This window comes from Neltuma alba, unplaced genomic scaffold (assembly GCF_004799145.2).
Source record: "Neltuma alba isolate B1F8T4 unplaced genomic scaffold, ASM479914v2 tig00012187_pilon, whole genome shotgun sequence".
NCBI classification, from domain to species: Eukaryota; Viridiplantae; Streptophyta; class Magnoliopsida; order Fabales; family Fabaceae; genus Neltuma; species Neltuma alba.
The window spans coordinates 141,759-163,497 of NW_021636728.1; the positions used below are offsets into that span (position 1 = coordinate 141,759).

A 21,739-nucleotide genomic window follows, 5' to 3' on the forward strand; every position below is an offset into this window, starting at 1 on the left:
CCTCCTTCTCAAAAAAATCCCAACCAAACAGTAACTCTGGTTATGTTTGGCACACGGAAATTTTTTTTCAAGGAATTGGTTAAAGAAGTGTGATGTGAATTGGATTTTAAAAGTATATTTGATATGTAAATGAAATCTGGGATAATTTTTTATTCGATACATAGATTTATAATATCAAGTTACTAAATTATCTTTCCTAATTTTTTCTTTAAAAACCAATCCTTTGCAAATTGCAAGCCATATAAGCCGTATTTTCCCTTTTTAAAGGAAAATGAAAACTAACCTTAAAACATGTAAGAGCAAAAAATCTTTTATAAAACACCGTCCCTAAATTGTAAGGTGCCTTTTTTTTTATTTTTAATTAAAGATAGTCAAAACACTAATATAATTCATGACTTTTCCTAACTAAATTATTAGCTATGTTGTTAGATTCTCTATACATGAAATTAACAGAAATATTCCAATTTTTATGGATCATGTTCATAGTTTTCTGAATGACGTCTTGATAAGGATGACTAGTCCCTTGCTTAATTGTGATTAACTTGATAGCCTTTGCACATTCTCTAGATACATCTGATCTTTTTGAATCCACTAAGCCAACGAAGTTATAGTCCTGTCATAATCCCTAGCATTTTTGCTATCATGGGTTTAATTCCCAGCTTGTAGCAAAAACTAGATAACCAGTTGCCCTATGTGTTTGTTGTTACACCACCAAATGTTTCTTGACCTTCAAGCATGACAGATCCGTCTATGTCAAATCTAACCAAAATACTAACAAAATAGAAAATACAACACTAGTTTGATTATAATAATAACAAAATACAATAATATTAAAAATAGAGAATTGGAAGAGAACTAATGAGCTGGATTCCCTTCATTTTTTTCCTGTTTCCATTTGACCTTGTATAAAAAGACTTTAATTTGTGATACTTGAAAGCACAAATGGAAAGTAAATAATTGGCCAACTTGGTTAATTATTTCATTTACAAGGTTATGTAATTTTTTTAATTAAACTAATATTCTTTAGCCTCTTTGCTTGAGTAGTGATCTTTTTGTCTTGTAATTTTTATATTTTGCCTCCGAGGAGAGAGGATATTTGGTGTTCAGTGTTTGGATTTTAAATTGTTGGTGCTTAGTAGTTGTTCTATATAAAAAATCTATCTCTTTGATGAACTTTTGTTAGAACAAATAGCTGATTTGCATTTATTCATTTGTCACTATGTTGTTACCCATGAAGCAACGGATACTAGTTTTTCTGATTCTAGCCCAGGCTCTTCTTGGCATGGACCTTGTGGCCGTGGCCATTGCTCCAGAGATTGCCATGGAGGTTATAATAAGGGGTGTCATGGTGGAAACTATAACAATGATAATTGCCCTTATTGTTTATATTGTGACAGTTTTGGACATGTTGTTCCTCACTGTTATCAACAATATGACAGAAATTTTCCACCTCGGTTTGATTTTAATAGATATTCAGGAAGCTATGGTGGAGCACCTCCTTAAGCCCGTTATGCCTGTCCTCAAACTGTAGTTGATCCCTCCTAGTTCATGGACAGTGATGCCACCTACCATGTTACTCCAAATATTGATCAACTGGACAATTTTACTCTAGTAGGTAAGACTAATCTTTATAATTGTACTAGAGAAAAGACCATTTTTATGAGAATCAGTTCTGCTGCATTCTCTATTTCTAACTCCATTCTCCATCTGAAAGACGTCTTAGTTGTGCCTTTTGCTATCAAAAAATTAATGAGTGCACATGAACTTGCTAAAGATAATGTGGTTGATGTTAATTTTACTGATGATAAGAGCACTTTGAAGGATAAGAGAATAGGGCTGTCATTGGGTTGAGGGACAACAAGTCAGGAAATGTATCCAATGGATGATCTGGTTTGTGTTCATGCTAGAGCTTTTATGGCAACACATTTATTAGCTGACGATAGTGAATTTCTTAAGTGGCATTAGAAGTTACGACACACTAGTTTTAGGACCTTAAAGTTTATTCTGAATAAATGTAATGTTAAAGCTAAGTGCCGACATTTGCCATTTACTAAATCTATTCTTCATGCTTCTTCTCCTCTAGCTTTAATTCATATTGATCTCTTGGGCTTTTCACTAGTATAGTCTGTGAATGGTTACCATTTCTATATTCACTTCATAGATGATTATATCAGATACACTTGGTTTTTTCCATTGAAACATAAAGAAGAAGATGTTAATGCTTTTAATCATGTTTAGGGCATAGGTTGAAAATCAATTCAATGCTAAAACAAAGGCTCATCAGTGTGATAATCTTGTTGAATACAAGCTGTTCATTCTTATTGCTTAAGCTGCTGGCATAGAAATGAGATATACATGTCCTTATACTTCACCATAAAATGGTAGATCTGACCACAAACATAGATATTGTTAACATGGGCTTAACTTTTTTGGCTCAAGCTCACTTACCTCTCACTGATTGAGTTGATGTTTTTTAGGTTGCAGTTTATTTGATAAATCGATTGCCCACACCTGTTCTTGATGATTTAACGTCTCTATTCCAACTTCACAACATTGAGCCAAATTATAAGAATCTTCAACCTTTTAGTTGTGTCTATTATCCTTGTCTAAGGTCCTATAATATAGATAAACTTAAATATCATAGTCAAAGATGTGTTAAGGGATGCAAGTGCCTTAGTGCCATAGGTCAAATTTATACTTCTAGACATGTTGTTTTTAATGCATCTCTATTTCCATGTGTTGCAAGCTTTCTCAACAGACAGGCCCAATCAAGTAATGATGAATGTGTTATTCCCTTTATTATTATCTCTTCCAAGGTCTAGCCCGATGAGACTATTTTAAGTGATAAATTAAGAGAAGCCTCGTCCACTAATATGATCCCAATTCACAATATAGGCCCAAACTAGAGCCCATATAGAGACTCCTCACCACAGTCATCTAGTGCTTTAACTTTACCACAACATGGGCCAATATCTCCAGGCCAAACCTTAAGAACATTTGAAGCCTGATCTATCACACAAGCCTTGGCCTAATAAGAAGTACTAGCTCAAATTAATGCTCATCCAATGATTATTAGGGCAAAAGATAGAATTCATAAGCCATGCATCCCTCTGTTGGCCTCTTTGAAAATGAAGATCCAATTTCTCTCTCTCATTTTGCTAAACCACATATGGTTCAAGACACATTGGCCTTCCCTTACTGGAAGCAAGCAATAATCAAAGAATTTGTCGCTCTTCAGCACAATAAACATGGGTTATGGTTCCATATACAGATGCTCAAAAGCTCGTTGACTATGAATTGGCCTTCAAGAACAAATTCAAAGCTGATGGATCTGTGTTCAATCCTAAAGCTCATCTCATTGCTGAAGGTTTTCAACAAGCCACATGAATTGATTATGGACAAACCTTCAGTCTAGTCATCAAATCAACAACCATCCGAGTTGTTCTCATAATTGCCGTCACTTTTAATTGGGAGATTCACCAAGTTGATGTCAACAATGCCTTTCTAAATAGATATCTAAAAGAAGATATGTATATGAGACAACCCAAAGGCTTCAAAGATCCTAAACGGTCGAATTATGTCTACAAATTGGTGAAAGCAATTTATGGACTAAAACAAGCTCCCCATATGTGGTTCAATGGATTGAGGCTTACCCTGTTAAGTTGGGGTTTTTAAAATGCTCAAAGTGATATTTTCTTGTTCTTTCTTTATAAGCACAAACTCTTAGTATTTATTTCAATATATGTGAATGATATACTAATTATTGGGAATGATTCTAGTTACCTGATGATGCCTTTGTCGTTAAAGCACTCAATTAAATTAGGTCCCAATTGATTTGTAGTTTAGGATCGACCTAGGTCATTACTTCCAAGGAGCAAGTTATGTGTTTCTTTAGGTAAAAATTTAGGTGATAAAAAAATACAATAAATTGGACCTAAACTAAAATGCAAAATTCTAACCCTAAATGCAAGATGCAAATGCCCTAAAATCTATATGAAAATTAAATTAAACTAAATGAATGCAAATGTAATATTTGGGGGTTTTTTTTTAGAAGGAAAATAAAAATGATGAATAAAGAAAATTAACTAGAAAGCAAAGAAAATTGACAAGTGAAAATTGAGAAGTTCTCTTCAGTAAGGTAGAGGGGACAACTTAAGGTTCGCATGGATTTAACCTTTATAACCTTAATAAGTTATTTAGACCAAAGGGAAGTGATAAGAGAATGGAATTAATAAATTTAATCACCTACTTGAAATAAAGGGAACCCTCAATTTCAAAAACCCTTAAACTATTAGAGAACTCATAACAGTATAAGGTTGGTTAATTAAGCTTATTAAAACCAATGAAAGATAACTCAAATTAATTCTGGAAATTATGTTTGAAATCATCCAATTAAACAACTAGACAATTAACCAACTTAATTAAACAATTAAGAGTCAAAAGAATCCAAATTTTGCAATTCAAACCACATTGATAATTAAACTCATAATGAAAACTCAATTATAAATTCAATTAACAATGCAAAGGTTCATAAACATAAATTCCAGCAAGTGTCTGAACACAAATAAAATCCAAATATCAATCCAATCCAAGAATAAAGATGACAATCTAGAACTAAATTGTCTCAACAAAAATACAACTTAAAATTATCTAAAATTAAATAATCCCAAGTCCTTGAATTAAAAAGATAAATGAAACATCACTTCCTTATGGTCTTCAACTGCTAGCCCAAGGCTCGAGTCTCCTCTATGCTCCTCTCAAGTTGCCTCCCTAACAAGCTTAAGCCTCCATGAAAATTATCTTCCCTCCAAAAGCATTGGATGCCACAGCCATGAGGAGTAAAGAAGAGAAAAGGATGATTATTCCGTGGAGATAAAGTGGATCCTTGCGCAGGGGAAAAGGTGAGTGTGAGAGGGAAATAATTGTTTCAACCCCCCTGGTCGCTACGTGACATGAATAAAGGGAATATATGGGCCGAATGAAATATGGTGCAAATCGTGAATATGGATTAGGGAAGATATGGCGTAGGCTAGAGGATTATTTTGGTAGGGAAAAGGATAATTTTCTTGGATACAAAACTCAAGCCCATTAGTACTTAATTGACCTACTTGATATTAGCCATTGAATTGTGCTTAGATTTTAAGAAACAATCTTACACCATTGGATTTTCTATGTACTCTTTCTTGACCTACAAGAATTTAAGTGCATCCATTAATGTAGATTATATCCAAATATAATAAAAAATTAGATATTAAGTATGTACAAAAATTAGGCAAGAGATTGCAAAACTTTGTAAAAGTAATCCTTCTAAAAATATGAGATTTGTTTCCAAAGAAATAGAAAAAATTAATTCCAAGTAAAAAAATAGGAAATCACAAAATATTTATATTTTTAATTCAAAATCATGCAAAATCCAAAAATCAACCAATTAATCCAATAATGCATAAAAAGTTCATTTAAGCTCAAAATTATCATTTAAATCCTAAATTAATGTGGGATAAAATTTATAAAAATTGGACTTTATCATTACCCGGAGAATTTTGTTGCGAAATTGAATTCCCTATTCTCTCTAAAAGATCTTGGTCCACTCTACTACTTTCTTGGTATTAAAATTCACTGTGATTCCTCTGGTTTGTATCTAAATCAAGGAAAATATACTCTGGATATATTGAAGAAGTTTAATATGTTGGATTGTGTCCCTGTACTAACACTAATAGTAATGGTCGATCTTTTTCCATGAATGATGGAAAGTTGATGTTAGATTTATCACAATATCATAAAGCTATTGGCTCACTTCATTAGACATGGCTTATTCAGTCAATAAATTGAGCCAATTTTTATCTAGTCTAACAAATGTTCACTGTCAAGGTGTTAAGAGAAACCTTAAATATCTCAAAGGGACTTATCATTATGGACTACATATTTAACCTTTTAGTTTAGTTAGTTGACAACCTTTACTGATGCTGATTGGGCCACAGATGTAGATGATTGAAAATTAATGGCAGCTATCTGTGTCTATTTGGTAATACCTTAGTCTCATCAGCATCAAGTAAGCAACGTGTAGTGTCTTGGTCTAGTACAGAATCAGAATATTGAGCCTTAGCTGATGGTGCTGCTGAATTGAAATGGATACATTGTCTGCCGTTTGAATTAAGCTTGTTCTTAAGGAAACCTGCAATGACCTAGTGTAGCAATCTTACTGCTAAAGTACTAGCTGCCAATCCTATTCAACATGCTTGCAGTAAACATATCGAAATAGATCTTCATTTCATACATGATATGATTTCTTCTGGTTTCATTAATGCACACCATGTCCCTTTCGCTCATCAAGTTGCAGATTGCTTAATCAAGGCTCTAACACATACTCATTTCTTTCATCATAAAGACAAACTCAAGCTAAGTAGGATACCCTCTTGTTTGAGGAGGAATGTTAGAGCAAATAGCTTATTTGTATTTATTCATATGTTATTGTATTTAATTTGTTGTACACATGTAGGGTCCTAATTGCAATATTCTATTACTCACATTAGGTTTTGATATATAAAGCAACAATAGGGTCACATTTTGGTTTACCCTAGAATATTAATCATATCTTTACTGTTTTCTTTCCACTTTAGTTTTTGTAGAATGGAAGATGATGAATATAATGATACTTTTCTTTCCGAGAAGACAATTGCTCATTTGTATTGCGTGACAATGTTTAGGCAAGGTTTTTCTTTCAAATGTTTTTGCACTTATTTTTGATATGATATGTTTCTTATAGTTATTGAAAATACATTCACAACACCAACGATGGTGGTTTACAGGTTTCTAGTGATATATAACACCAATGATAATGGTTTATTATATTAAATATTTAAATCATTAAGTAATGATTTAATGTGACTTAAGATCACAAGTCTTGCTTTGATTGTATAACATTGGAAACTATATATTTTGAGGGCCTTTTAGGAAGCTTTGAGTTTTGGAAATCTTAGATATAGCTTGTTATTGATCATGAAAGGAAAAAAAAGATGTGAATTGTTATCACAACTGAGGAAATTGGTATAGTAGAACTGCACAGTAATTAAGTAAATAATAGGAATGAATTGTTGAGGCAGGTATTTGTTTCCCTATATTTCATGTCTAGATAACTTTCCTAGATGTTTGGATTTAAAGGGTAAAAGAAAATATATGGTTTCTTTTCCATTTAGTTTTCGTTTAATATACCATGTTTTTGGTCCTATTTGGCTATGCACGTAATTTACTCTCTTACAGTAGCATGAAAATTTGCTTTTTGATGCCTATATTTTTTGTTGCTTTCTTTGTAGTGGAGAAGGTGAGTGTCTAGGCATAACAATGTTCCATGGAATGATCATGATATCATGGAGGTATTCTATTCTTGCTACATTTTGTATGCTACTCTTACTATATAGTTCAAGTTGGAGAATACTACAAAAGGCATGCTTTGGCCACCAAATATTGATGTCACTCCACCAACATGAATTCCTTGCTATTCCTCCCATATTTGTGCACAAACTTATGTGCAAATGCAAACTTGTATATAGACACTTGAAATGCATATGAATTTGGAAAACATTAACCCACCCCTCTAAAAAGTTTCTTTCATTTCACACTGCTCATCTCACTATCTAGTGTCCCTCCACCATCAATATCTTCAACTTCGATAGATGTGTCCACATTAGATGACCCACTTCTTCCATCATTGTCACATTTACCAATATTTTCTTCATTGAGCTAGGCATAATCATAACCAAAACTAATGGGAGTTGCATCCAATTCCATTTGCTATGACAGACCCATGAATCTCTCCATTCTGCATTCACAACGACAAGAGTGGTTAACACGAATGACAAGATGATTCATAAATGACAACAAATACTTATGACGAACTTGCACTTATGTTTCTGTATTGTTCCTTGGTTGGGGGATCCCCCTGGCCTTTTTCTCTCACATACACATAACCGCTATTCTCATTGTATTGAAAAAGATTATACATTTCAGCATTGTCATGAAGTTCAATTAATGTCTTCTCATCAAAGGCCACTGTGTACTTAATGTTACAATTTCTTCTATCACCACCAATCCACTCATATATTATTAGCTTCAATTCTTCAAGTGTAAGCCCATCTTAACCTCACACTACCTCCATTTTATCTCACTTTACCTTCACCATTTGTCACAAGTTTCCCACCCACATGAAAATAACAGAACAATAATGATTATATGACTTAACTACCACATTTATTTCATCACTTCAATTTCACCAAAAAATACCATCATCATCAGCTTGCACGACCATAGTAGGATCTAACACATTCATGCTAATAATTTGCAACAAAACACTTGTTTCTTTGCTATCCACACTCATACTTCATTTTCTCCTAATAAAGCCACTCCATTATTCGAATTCCCCTTCAACATTGTCCTATTCTCTAACACTAATCACTCTGACCCATTTGTCACACCATTAAACTCCTTTCCCTCAATGTTTTTGCTTCCCCATTCATTCACTCTCTAATTACCGTCCTTCCCTACAGCCTTTTATACCCACAACATTTCTTTGCTTTGCCACCCTTGCCATCTCAAAACCAATCTCAGTTCGATGACATTCCCATCCAACAGAAAGAAGAAAAAAAAAACAAGTGCATAAAAGAGATAGCTCCAATAATTTATGTATATTGGACCTTTTGAGACAATTATAGATCTTGGGAGGCAATTCTAATTGGTCAATAAAAATAGATTTCAATCCTATTTCTTTTTTATTTTTTCTTAGAGAAAAGAAGGAGAAGAAGAATATGGTCACTGAATACTAACCTCCACTTGCTTCTTTCGTTCATCACTTGCTTCCCACGTTCATGCTCCCTTTCAACTTTTTTCCCCACCTCCCGCCATGCTTTTCTTCTCTCTTCCATAAATGTGTATTATTTGGGTCATAGAAGGGCTTATAGGTAATTAAACAACATTTCCAAAATCCCACATTAGGCAAAACTTCCTAATTTATAATATGATATGCTTAGCTTCCTCTTTTGGCATATAAGGATTTCAGGTTTCTTTTTATGTTATTTTCCCTTTAAAATATTGGTCTTTATAATCTAATAAAAAACTTTGACTATTTTGTCTTTTGAAAGACTGAAACTTATAGTTTGAAACTTGAGGGACTAAAACTAAAATGAAGATAAACTTAAGAGACCAAATATTATATTAACCATTTTTAAACTGCAGTAACATGTATAGCCAAATATTTCAAGATGATGGGCTCGTCAAAAAAACATATTTTAAGATGGCAGAGAGAAAGGAAAATGATAAAAAAAAAAAAAGAAGTTATAAATTACTAAATCTTAAATTAGGTTTAGTATCAACGCTTTATTAGATGTTGACAATATTGAATTTGTAAATAACAACACCTTTTTATTGAAATTCTTTATTTAGCATTTAATAATTTTTTAACTTTTTTCCCTCGTTTTTTCTACAGAAAAATTGAATAACATGTATTTTAAATATATTCTCACTCTCTCTTTGCCGTTAGCTTCCCTCCTCGACTGCTCTGTATTTGATTCAACTCGGACTTTCGAACAAAGAAACGCACACAGACCGGACGGCCAAGACGAGCAGGTACAAGAGGAGCTGGAGCAAGACGAGACGATGAACCCTCCTGTACCTCCTTCCAGATTTTTTTAACACTCCCGCCCCCTTCTTTTCCCATGAGTGCGGATGGCCGGCGAAGGCGTCAACCCCTTTCTGCCATTCGAGATTATCATCTGCATTCTCAAAAGGCTTCCTGTGAAGTCCATCGTTCGATTTCAATCTGTCTGTAAGGAATGGAAGAATCTCTTCAAAACGCCATCTTTCATCGCTGAATACCTCCACCACCCTGATCACAAAAACCCTTTTCTTCTCCTCCATGAATTCGATTCGGAGCGTATGCGTTGTTCCTTACGTTTGGTTAATCATAAGTTGGATGACGTTGAAGTTCTGAGCATTCCCTCGATCGATTCCTTCAGACGTTATTGGAGAATCATTGGTTCCTGCAATGGTCTGCTTTGTGTCCAAGTCAGTGATGATGGAGGCATGTCTCATTGTTCGCTTTGGCTGTGGAACCCAGTGATTAGAGAGGTCAGAGAAGTGCCCAACACACTGAATGACTATAAGCGCTCTTGCAGGTTAGGATTTGTATCCTGTAGCGCCGTCAGTGATTAAAAAATATTGAGATTTTATAATCAAGAGTTGCGTAAAAAGAAGGAAGATCAATTCTATGAATTAGTCAAGCATGATGGAGTGCAAATGTTTTCATTAAGCGCGGGTTCATGGAAGGAACTGGAATTTGAGGCTTTAGATGATAGGATAGTTCCAATTCATGGTTTCAATGCTGATGGAAAATTTTTTTGGCTTGGATACCGGCCTCCTTTTTTTTTTCACATATACTAATTTCGTTCGACATAGCAGCGGAAGTGTTTACAGTAACACCAATACCAATTGAACATGTTATTACTCCAATTGGGTTTGGTGTATATGAGAACAAATTTGAGTATCACCGTCTGATTGAAGAGGGCCCTGGGTCTTATTTCATCTGTGTATGTTTGTTAGAGGAGGTTGCTAGTGGATCTGGGAATAGTTTGACTTGTACTCAGAAATATAGGATTGGACCAATTTCAGATGCTTTACTCCCCTAATGTTTTTGGAGGAATGAAGTAGTCTGCCGTGACCTCAAAGACATCGAGGTGGAGGGTGACCCAAAGTGCGTTCTTCACATGGTCAATCTCATTACTAATGAACGGAGGGAGTTCAGCTGTTCAATTAACACTCACAGTTGTGATACTTTCACTTATCAGGTGAGTCTCGTGTCTGTTTGGAATACCCAGGTTGAATAGCCTTGCTCTGAAGTACAATCATTTCTGCATTCCAGATTTCTTTTGTCACAGTAATTTTGGTGGAAATTAATCCACAAAACCTTTTAATATTTTGGTTATATCTATGATCTGGAATGGAGTAATTCTTTACTAGTCATCATCATATGTTCACTTTCCATGGATAATATATAGTTTAATTGCGGCTATATAAATTTGCTAGGCTTGGCCACTTAACGTACAAAGCTTCTTGCTTTCTCATTTCTTAATCTAATGGAGCGATAGAATTAATACACAGCTCAAGAGAGTGAGCTAAGTTTTTTGGTTTTTATGGTTTAAACTGATGCCAATATTTACTTATGTTTGATTGAAAGTCTTTTTGTCATTTTATCCTGTTATTCCAATTCATATTCCTAAAAATACTTTTAAAAATATATTTAAAAACATTTCATATACTCCTGTATATGTAATTGTTAAACAAGGTTGTTGTTTTCCGCGTGCTTGATAATTGATGGTTCTCACATAATAAGCAAGGGAATTGAAGGTTTGGTTTTAATAAAACGAAGCTCAATTAGTTCATCACTTGTCTATATTTGTGTGAGCAGAACCATCTTTTTAATGTTGGCTTATATGGGGACATGCATATCTTTTCGGAGCAACAAGATGTAGCAGCTGATCCTACTATTTGGGTTCAGCTACATGAATTAAATGGTGCTGATTATCTCCTATTAACAACCAAATTTTTAAATAAATTATTAACCAAAATGTCCCAATCAATAATTTCATCAAGCATATATTTCTCTGTGAAGAAGAAGATATACATATTCTTAACTTCAAAATAATAGGGTTCAATTTGGTAATTAATTTTAGTTAGCTTTATATTAACAATACATAATAGAAAAAGACAAAAAAAATTTCACTCCATTTGTCAGAGAAGCAATAGAAGAGACAAATGCTATGGTATTTTGTTTTTAGTTGTAATATCAGTATCTTTCTCCTCTTCATATATTGATACATAGTTTTCTTCAAGTTCTGGTAATTTCTTTCAGCCTTCAGAATAAACCAACTAACAAGTTTTGGCAACCAAATAAGAACTATCATCATTATTCACCTCATTTGAATTATCCACTGTACAAGTCAAAATACCATCGATACAACACCCATGTTATTTTACACAACTTTGAACAGAGTTGTCTCATTCAATTCCCTGACAGTGTCAGTGGAAAGGGATGGAAAGCTGTATGATACTATATATGAACACTGGCCAAAGACCAAAAAAAAAAATCCTATGAACAAATATGAAACTCTCTATTACACAAGCTTGTAGAAACATTTGTTGCCTGAGAGAAGGATCTGGTATCCCTTACCACAAGGACATTTGAAATTGATGCACAGGCTCTTCTCAACCCACTCTACACTCACAATTTCTTCTGTACCATCTTCGGTTCCAGAATCATCCTACAATAAAAATTTGAATTAAACACAAATCCAAAACCAAAAAGGGTGGAAAGTATACTGCCAGTGAAAAGTGATCATAAAAGCGAGAGCATACAGCCGCCAGGGGAGGGGGTCGCCAAGCAAAGCCATCATACTATTCCCCGAATAGAGTGAATAAAATAGTAGTTTAAAAAATACACTTGACTCAACTGAACAAATTCATTTCTGCAATATTATTTATCTATTTTTATTGCTTTTTCATCGAAGGCACAAGTCTCATTTTTTTGTTTAAATTTATTCAACCTTTTAATTTCATTCTGTTCTATATACTAATTGGTCCATGTTCGGTTAGCATGCTGGTAATATCAGTGTGTTATTGAACGCAGGCCCATGATCTGAAATACTAATATCAGTATCTTATTGAACGCAGGCCCATAATCTGAAATACTAACTTCATTGGCTCCCTGCACCTAAACGGTGCGCTGAAGCACAACTTTTCCAGAGCCAATATAATGTATAATCGTTAGTGAAATGAATTACAGCTTGAACATCGAGACGAAATTAAAGCAGGGTAATGCAACCTTTTGTCCTGATGATGGATTTTGACTACATAAGGAGGAAGCCTCAATTTTTTCAGGTTCCCTATGGTGTGTGAGAACAGTGATGAAACATATCTTAAGACATGACATGTCCTCTATATAGTGCACCCCTTTTTTACTTTAAATACTGACTGTTGAGTTCTTGGCAAATTAGGAGCGATATAAACCGCAGCTCAAGTCTCTTTTAGCAGCTCTCCATTAATAATAAAACATAACATGCGAGTAGTTTTTAGATTCAGTAATGCATTGTTGACTCGTTCAAAAATTCTTTTCAGAAGTCACTACTTAAACTAAAAACTATACCAGCAAACATATAATTCATTTTGTCTCTTAGAAAGAGTAATTCTATAAATATCTGATCCTCATCTCACTTTATCACTTTAATCTATTTCAACTTGAGAAACTTGAAGATTTATCCTATGAACCAACCTTAGCTGCAGAGAATGTACATAAATTCTTCCAAAAGCCGGTATGTTGTAAAATCATTATTGAAATAAAATAAAGTTTGGAGCTTGTACAGCAAAGACATAAGCTGCACAATGCAACTTCTTGTCCTGGTGATGGTTTTGACACAAGCATGAAACATCAATCTTTCCAAGTTCTCTACTGTGAACGAGAACAGTGATAAAACTGTCACAGAAAGAACATGTCCTCTATGCATAATGTATCCTTTTTCCCCTTAAATGCTGACTCTTAGGTTCACGACAATTTAGGATCAATATAAGCCATTGTTTAAGTCCCTTCAATGATATGATACAACATGTGGATAGTTTTTAAATTCGGCAATTCACTATTGACTTCTACTAGAAAATACTTTTACAAGTAAATACAATTGAAAGCCTGACTTGCTTGCTGTTGAATCGACTATGGGAATGGGAAAGCTGAAAAGGAAGTCCTTACTTTTTGACCTGAGGGAAAGCCTTAATGAACTATGCTAGCAAAGGCATGCACAACAATTTAAATGTATGGTCAATATCAGCATTTATATATATATATATATATATATATATATAAGCCATCATTATGAAGATAGAAGGATATTGTGACGGATAGTTTTTCAAAAGACTGAATGTTGTACGATTTATTAATGAAATGAAATACAACCTAGAGCTTGGACAGTAAAGACAAAAGCTGCATGATGCCTTCGGCGTCCTGGTAAAGGATTTTGAATCAAGCATGAAACCTAAATTTTCCCCAGTTCTCTATCTATAGTGGATTTTTCTTAAACAGTAAAACACTCACCCTTAGGATCACAACAATTTAGGATCAATGTAAGCCACTGCTTAAGTCCAACATATGGATAGCTTTTAAATTCAGCAATGCACTATTGAATGCTGATAAACAATTCCTTTTCAAGTCAGTACTTAATTAAAACCATGCTAGCAAAGGCATAAACAACTATGTCGAAGAATTATCTTTTTGTCTTTTAAATGGATAACCCATATCAATATACATATCTTAAAGCAGCTCAGGGCCCAAATTCTAGTTCTATAAAAAGCCTAACCACATTCTCATTTTATCATTTTAATCTATTCCAACTTTGGAATCTTGATATTCGCCCAATTATTACAAAAAAGGAAAAAGAACTAGTACATGATTAAGAAAGAACAGAAACATACCTGAGAGACAGACACGGCTTTATCACCTTCGTCAACTTGAGAGACAGACACGGCTCTATCGCCCTCATCGACTTGCTCCCCTTCCCCCTCCTGCATAACCTCATCCCACCATTTCTTCATCTCTCTCAACCGATCTTTCATTCTTCTCATTCTCTGGAAATTCAAATTCCATCTCATTATATTCTCAAAAGTCATGACTCATGATCAAGTGCAAAATAATTGAATTTAGAAATGACCCAAAGAAAATTATATACCATTAAATTCGAATTCTCTTCCTTGATCAAATCCGCTCCCATTCCCATATCCTCCAAACTAGAATCCTGACGAGTCGTTTTAGCAGGAGAAGAACTGGGATCCGATACGCAACGCTTCAGACTCGGAGGCCTGGGAGGCAAACGGGAGGCCAAGGGAGTATTCTCTGGCGAAGGAGTCGGAGTCGACGGAGCTCCAGTGCCGGCGGCCGAAGGCGCAGTGTAAGGATCGGAAAAGCATCGGCGAAAAACAGGGAGAGCGGATCTTTTGTTCTGAATGGCAGCGAGGTTCTCGAGACTGAGAGGGAGCGGAACGGCCGAGTATCCACCGGCTTGCGTCTGGTCTTCTTGCTCGCAAGAAGGCTTCTTGGGACGCGAGGATTCCAACTTGGACTCCGGTGATCGACGCTTCATGGGATTGAAGCCCTGACAGCCGCAGTTAATGCATGGAGGATGATGGAGGAGGTGGCCACATCCACCGGCGGCGACAGCGGAGGAGGGTGAAGGATTGTTGTTATTAAGTTGGAGCATCGAGAACCTGTTGGCGGGCTCAGTGAGATCTTCTTGGGGTGACTCGTCAGGAATCTGAAAATCACTAGGCTCTTGAATATTAAGTGCCATTCTTGATTCTTCAAGAAATTCCTCGGAGATTGCTCTCGTTTTCTGCTTAATCATACGTCACAGAAAATCAAATCAAATTCTCTAGCGAAAGTGAAACTGTAGAGTGAGAGTGAGCAGAGCGAATGTTATTTATACGTTGGGCAGGTGGCGGGTAAGAGGTTTTCTTGAATATATACTATTAGACGGATAATCAGTATTAATATTAATAATAATGAACTCCAAAAATTAGTCTAACAGACTGCCACGAAAGAAACTCTTATTTTTAGATTTTTTAATGAAAACATTTTCTTTTATTTGAAAGAAGATGCCTTTTATTTTTTTTTTGGTCTGAATGTTAACAAATCGCAGTTAAAATTACATATTTTTTCAATAGTTATTTGTATTTAATAGGTTGTTTCAATTAATTTTACCCTAATTATATTTTTTTAAAAAAATTTGTTAATTAGACTTTAAAATATAAAAAGGGAAAAAGACAGAAAAATGAAACGTTAACTTCAAAATAACAGAAACGTCTGCCCAATTTGAAAAATCCCCTTTTGGTCTCATCAGATGAAATTGGCATTATTTTGTTAAATGAAAAGACCCAATTGCCCTGAGTATTATTTTAAACAAAAGTTGGGGGGAGAGAGGCGGGGGCTTTTCACACTCTCATTCCCGGATCCCGGTTGAAGCCGACAGAGCGAAGAAGAGAGAAGAGAAGAAGGAAGAGCGTTAGGTGGTCATCGTCAAAGAAGAGAAGGAAAAGAGCGACCGAATGGTTACATTGCGGCAATCGATCGAAGTCGAGGAAGAGAGAAGAGGAGCAATTTGTGGTGAGACAGAGGTAAGTTTGTTAACATTCCTTCCTTCTCTATGTTTGTTGATGGGTAGTGAAGCTAGAGTCAAAGACTGGGTCTCCAATCTCAGCTCCATCTCCGTCCTTCCTCCTCACACAAGGTTTGAATTCTGATATCCTGCCGTATGAATCTCTAGAAAACAAAGGAAAGTTGACAGGAATTCGATACTTGTCACACAAAATTCTAAAGGAAATACCAACAACAACAACAACAATAATAATAAAGGATTACGAGCTATCCATCTTGGTTCATCTCGGCTCCATATTCATTATTCTTACTTATAGTTTTTTTTTTTGGGTTCTATGTGATTTGTCTATTTTGTTTTAAGATCAAGTTCGGTTGGTTGGTTTGGATGTGATCAAACGCATTCCAATCTAGAGAGAATGCTTTGGTAGCATTGGATTCAGAATCAAACTACCTTAAAGAAATATGCTATGCTAAATCACGGCTTCGCTCATGTTTGGCTGTTTATTCCGGTTTTCTTTATGATAATAAGAATTAATTTGGGTTGCAGAGCTTGAGCAGTCCACTAAGCCAACTTATTTGTGTTATTCTTCAGCTCTGTCACCAACACTGCACCCCTCTGTGTCTCCAACTTCTGTCAATAGCACAAATATTTATCTTCAAATTAAAACTTATATATCCCTGTTGTTTACTTGTTCATGTGTTCTGTTTGCTCTGTGTGTTCCTTTGTTGGAGTTATATTTGCCAGTGTATATTTTAACGTAGGATTAATATACATTCAGAATTTTATCCTATATAATTGTGTCATTATCAATCACAGTTCCTAACTTTTATTATATTTTTAACATTCCTCAAATGAAACCCATGTGAAGTGATTAATCCCACTCTTAATTATGAAAGCTTACAAATTATGTTTTAGATAACCAGTGCTTCCTTGAACAATGAATTATCGAAACAGTTTATGTTGTTTGGATGTTTGGATTGGATCTATTTGAATCGTATGAATGAAAGCTTGTGAATTGTATTGTTCTGGAAAAATGCCTTATAACTCCACTTTTAAGCTTGTAAGGTTTTGTTTAATGCTTTTTAGCTTATAGCCCCACCCTCAATAATTGTTTTCTGACATGCTTTTATGAATGTGTAATGTGCAGAAAAAATGGTGTTGGAGGGAGAGACATCAACTTTAAAAGGGTCAAGGAATGGGTATGTCTTATTTAGAGAGGAATTTGCTCAAGGGCAAAAATTCAAGGGTGCAGTAGATAGAACTAATAAGGCAAAGAGGCATGGGCAAGGCTGTCTATCAAGGAGAACAAAATATATAGTGAAAGAGCCAAACAAATGAGGCCGGAGAAGAAGAAAAGTAAGAGAATATGGAAAATGTTCACCCGTTGCTCTGTTTATCAATTCATGTCACTGGCAGAATTTGTTAAAAGTGATGAAAGTTTAAGACAAAGGATAGAGAATATAGGATTCTCTAAGTTGTTGAATGTGGATTGTGACAGACTCCCATGTGAGTTAATTGTAGCTTTCATTCAATCGTACGATCCAACAACACATCAATTCTGATTGAGGGGGAGGACAGAAGAAGTTGAGGCAAATGATGTGGGAACATTGCTTGGTGTGCCCCATACTAGGCAAGAGGTAAAAGGAGATGTTGATGAAAATCATGACACATATAAGAAGCTGAGAAGAAAGTATGGTAACATTGCTTATAGCACGATATTAGCTGACATAAAAAGTAGGACGGATGATGAGCATTTTGAATTATTATTTATGTTGGTCACACTTGGCACATTTCTAGCCCCAACTTCAAGTGCAAAAGTTGGTGAGAAGTTATTAAGGGTGGTGTGTTCAACTATGACAGTATGATGAGGCGACATACATCATGAATGATCTCTAGAAGGAAATGGAAGATTATGTGAATTTGTTCAGGAAGGAGAGGGATCTGTGTGGCACTGTGGGTGGATGCCTGTACTTCTTACTGGTATGTTTATAGCTAAACATGTTGTTCAATATTGATGTAACTGTTTAATTTAATTGGCTAATATGGGGTGTGCTATGATTGTGGCTGCAGCTATATTTGGGTGAGAAATTCCCATTGTCAAAAGCTATTAACTATGACCCAACAAATGCTATTGCATATTGGACAGACCATAGAATAAAGGAATTGGTCAACAAAGAGTCAAATATTAATATAGGCCTATTGTACAAAAGGAAGTCTACAAAAGTACAGGAAAATACAATAAGTGTTGCTCATCTACGGCCAGTATGTTTATAGTTTTATAAGTATAAACTTCATTAGTATGTAAAGAGTTTAACCATTTAACAAATGTATTACACAGGAATTGAAGGAAGTGCATTGAAGGAAGTGCATTGAAGGATGATGGATGCACTTGAGGAAAGCCATAAAAGGCTTAGTAACCAATTTGCAGAGGAGCTTATGAAGGTGCAGCTCCATCTACAGGGGATGCCAAGTTCAAATCTGAAGGACCCTGTTGACAACACAGGCGATGAGGCAGTGATTCTTCTATCTGATGGTAAAGGTGAAGAAGGAGGTAGTGACAAATGTGAGTGATAGAGATACTGTTGAAGGTGAATCCCATGATTAGGAAGGAGGTAGTAATGAAGATGATGACGATGGAGAGGAAGGAGACAATGAGAAAGGTGATGCTGATGGAGATAAAGTTGATGATGATAGTAATGATGAGGATGAATGATTGACAGATTGCCCACTAATGTTGTGTATGATGAAAGAGATAAAGGAGTGGAGTCATTAGATGAAGAGACTGACAAGGGAGAAGACCGAAGGACATCAAAGAGAACAATCATACCAAGTCATCAAATAACTTCTTCGTGGATTTCCATGTTGAAGCTCGTTAAGAGGAGAAAGAGAGTGATAACTGAGAAGGACAAGTTTTTCAACATTGTCTCTCACATGTGTTCACGGGAGGAGGGTTAGAAGTAAGATATGCCGTGCAATTTACATTAGAAGTAGGAAAGTTTTTTCATCTTAATTTGTTATTGCTGTTTGACTTACCTATGATGTACACATTACAGGATAATGGTTACAATGTGTGATGAACAAATTGATCGGGATCAGTTGTGTACGATAGGTGGAATCGAAAGAGTAAGTAGCCCTCTGATAACAATGGTCAGTAGGACATTAATGGCAGAGGCAGGTGAGGGAGGACAAGTGAGGCGACACATTTTTAATGCTGAATTCATGGTAAGCTTTGTTGTATCTATGTTTTTTTTTTGACAAATAAGGATTGTAACGATTAAACTAATATGTTGTTTTGCAGATAAAAATGCTTGGTAACCCTTCATGGTGGCGAGCATCAGAGAATAAACATGCAATTTTGCCACAGCATATCGAGTATAACCTAGCTTACTGTGATTTAATATTTGGACCCACAATTTTGCTTTATGTTGGATCCAAAAACCATGCATTTTTATGTCCTGGATTCCATGAGGCTGACCAATGATATGTCAAAGAAGACCAAGAAAAAGGATTCGTTGGAAGAAAAAAGGATGTTTCATCTTCATGCATGTGTAAGAACTAAACTAATGTATCTGCGTATGACAAGTTTCCAACGGTTCCAACACCAGCGTACTCATATTTTGGATTTCTGTTTTTCTGTTTGCAGAGAGACAACTTTTATGACATAATTGCATTAGTCAGACCTAAACTTGTTGAGAAGAAGCCTGAGAATGATATTATTTTTCAACCTGTGCCACAACAGAACAATTTGTATGTTGTGTTGACTGTTGACATTGATTTTTAATTTAAGATGTGAATTGGAGAAGTGATCGTACTAACTAAAATATTTTATTTCCCATTGGCTGTATAAGAGAGATTATGGCGTTCATGTGTTGATTTGGCTAAGCAAATGGGTCCCGGATGTGACATTTGACTTCAATGAGGTATGAAAGTTGTTTGTAATTAATGATTAATTAATTGTTCGATATGGTGGATACTAACATGTGCACTTGTCTTATATACAGAATCATGTAGCTGAGTTTAGATGTGATCTAATATGGGGGCTAGTTAATCATCCGCTGAATTCAAGTCCGGAAGAAGCCTTAACTCTCCTTCCAGAACAGCAGAAAAAGACAACCACCAAAAGACGATGTTTGTCATAGTACTTATTAAGAGGTTTCTTGTGCATGTCTGTGACAATTTGATGTGGTTGCATCTTATTTAACGTTGGAGAGGATTTATGTACATGGCAGAAGGATTGATTTCAATATTACTAATTGTGTGTTGTTAGCAATAGATTCTTACCATTTGAGACATTAGTAGTCAGAATTTATGTTGAATTTTACAATTCCAGTATAACTATTAACAACATCTTTATATATATTTACCATTTCAGCATGAGTATTCACAACAGCAATTTGAAGATAGAAAAAAGACTCGCCTGTTATAACTTCTGTTAAACTTTTAACAACTCCATTATAACTTTTCACAACTCACATATACCCGTTAACCACCTGCTTTCTTGCCTGCTTGCACCCTCGTTGGATGGCTTGTATAAGGATTCGGGGAGAATTTTACAACTCTAGTGTATGGATTAACAACATCTTTATATATCTTTACAACTTCAGTATCGCTATTCACAACAGCATTTTCAAGAAAACATAAACCCTTTTTTACAACTTCGGTTAATATTTTAACAACTCTATTATAAGTTTTTTACAGCTCACGTATACCCATTAACTACCTGCTTTCCTGCCTGCTTGCACCCTCGTTGGATGGACTATATAAGGATCCAGGAAGAACTTTACAACTCCAGTGTATAGATTAACAACATCTTTATATATCTTTAGAACACCGTTGGATGGCCTGCTTTAGCATCTGGGGAGAATTTTACAACTCCAGTGAATGGATTTACAACATATTTATATATATTTACCACTTCATTATAGATATTCACAACAGCATTTCCAATAATGAATAAACCCACCACATTACAACTTCAGTAAACCAGATAATAATGCCAAAATAAGCTTTTAACAACTCAAGTATATTTTTTCACAACTGTCATAAAAGGAAATGATCAATAATGCCAATTTGTTAAACTTAGTTCATACAAAGATCATACTTTTTTTTTACCAGCACATACGAAGATCATACTTAAAACATTAAACACAAGGCAAGAATATCAAACATGAATAATAAGTAGACTTGTCTTGCAACTTCTGTCATGGTTAACAACACACTTAAAGGAAATAACAACTTCAGTAAAGGTATTTCCCCAAAACCAGATCCTTCGTGACAGTACTTACAATCAATGACAAGTTAACATTAATATTCCATCGCCACTTAATGTTTTCTTTTCACTGACATCAAAATACATATTTCACTGACTATGTCTGACCTACGATATGGATTTATCATATGGCACAACTCTTCATCCAAAAAAATATGAAGAGTTACAAAATATTTACAAGCCACAACAAAAAATGACCTTTACAAAATAGACCCATATGCAGACCACCAAGTTTAAATTGGGTTTGGATTTCTACATGTTCTTTTACTGTGCCCAGCTTCATGACACCGTC

General features: G+C 35.1%; 2 protein-coding genes across 2 annotated transcripts; one reads left to right on the forward strand and one right to left on the reverse strand.

Annotated features, from left to right (window-relative positions):
• Positions 1-9,714: 9,714 nt before the first annotated feature.
• LOC114724414 (F-box protein At3g08750-like) lies at positions 9,715-10,200 on the forward strand. The gene has a single exon (XM_028910762.1). It carries the CDS (start codon positions 9,715-9,717, stop codon positions 10,198-10,200), a length of 486 nt encoding a protein of 161 aa, XP_028766595.1.
• A 1,721-nt stretch (positions 10,201-11,921) lies between these two features.
• On the reverse strand, positions 11,922-15,413 carry LOC114724439 (uncharacterized). The gene is made up of 3 exons (XM_028910788.1): positions 14,757-15,413; positions 14,503-14,655; positions 11,922-12,305 (listed from the first exon to the last, which is right to left on the reverse strand). The coding sequence occupies exons 1-3, from the start codon at positions 15,372-15,374 to the stop codon at positions 12,159-12,161; spliced, it is 918 nt and encodes a 305-aa protein (XP_028766621.1). The 5' UTR covers positions 15,375-15,413; the 3' UTR covers positions 11,922-12,158.
• Between the last annotated feature and the right edge of the window lie 6,326 nt (positions 15,414-21,739).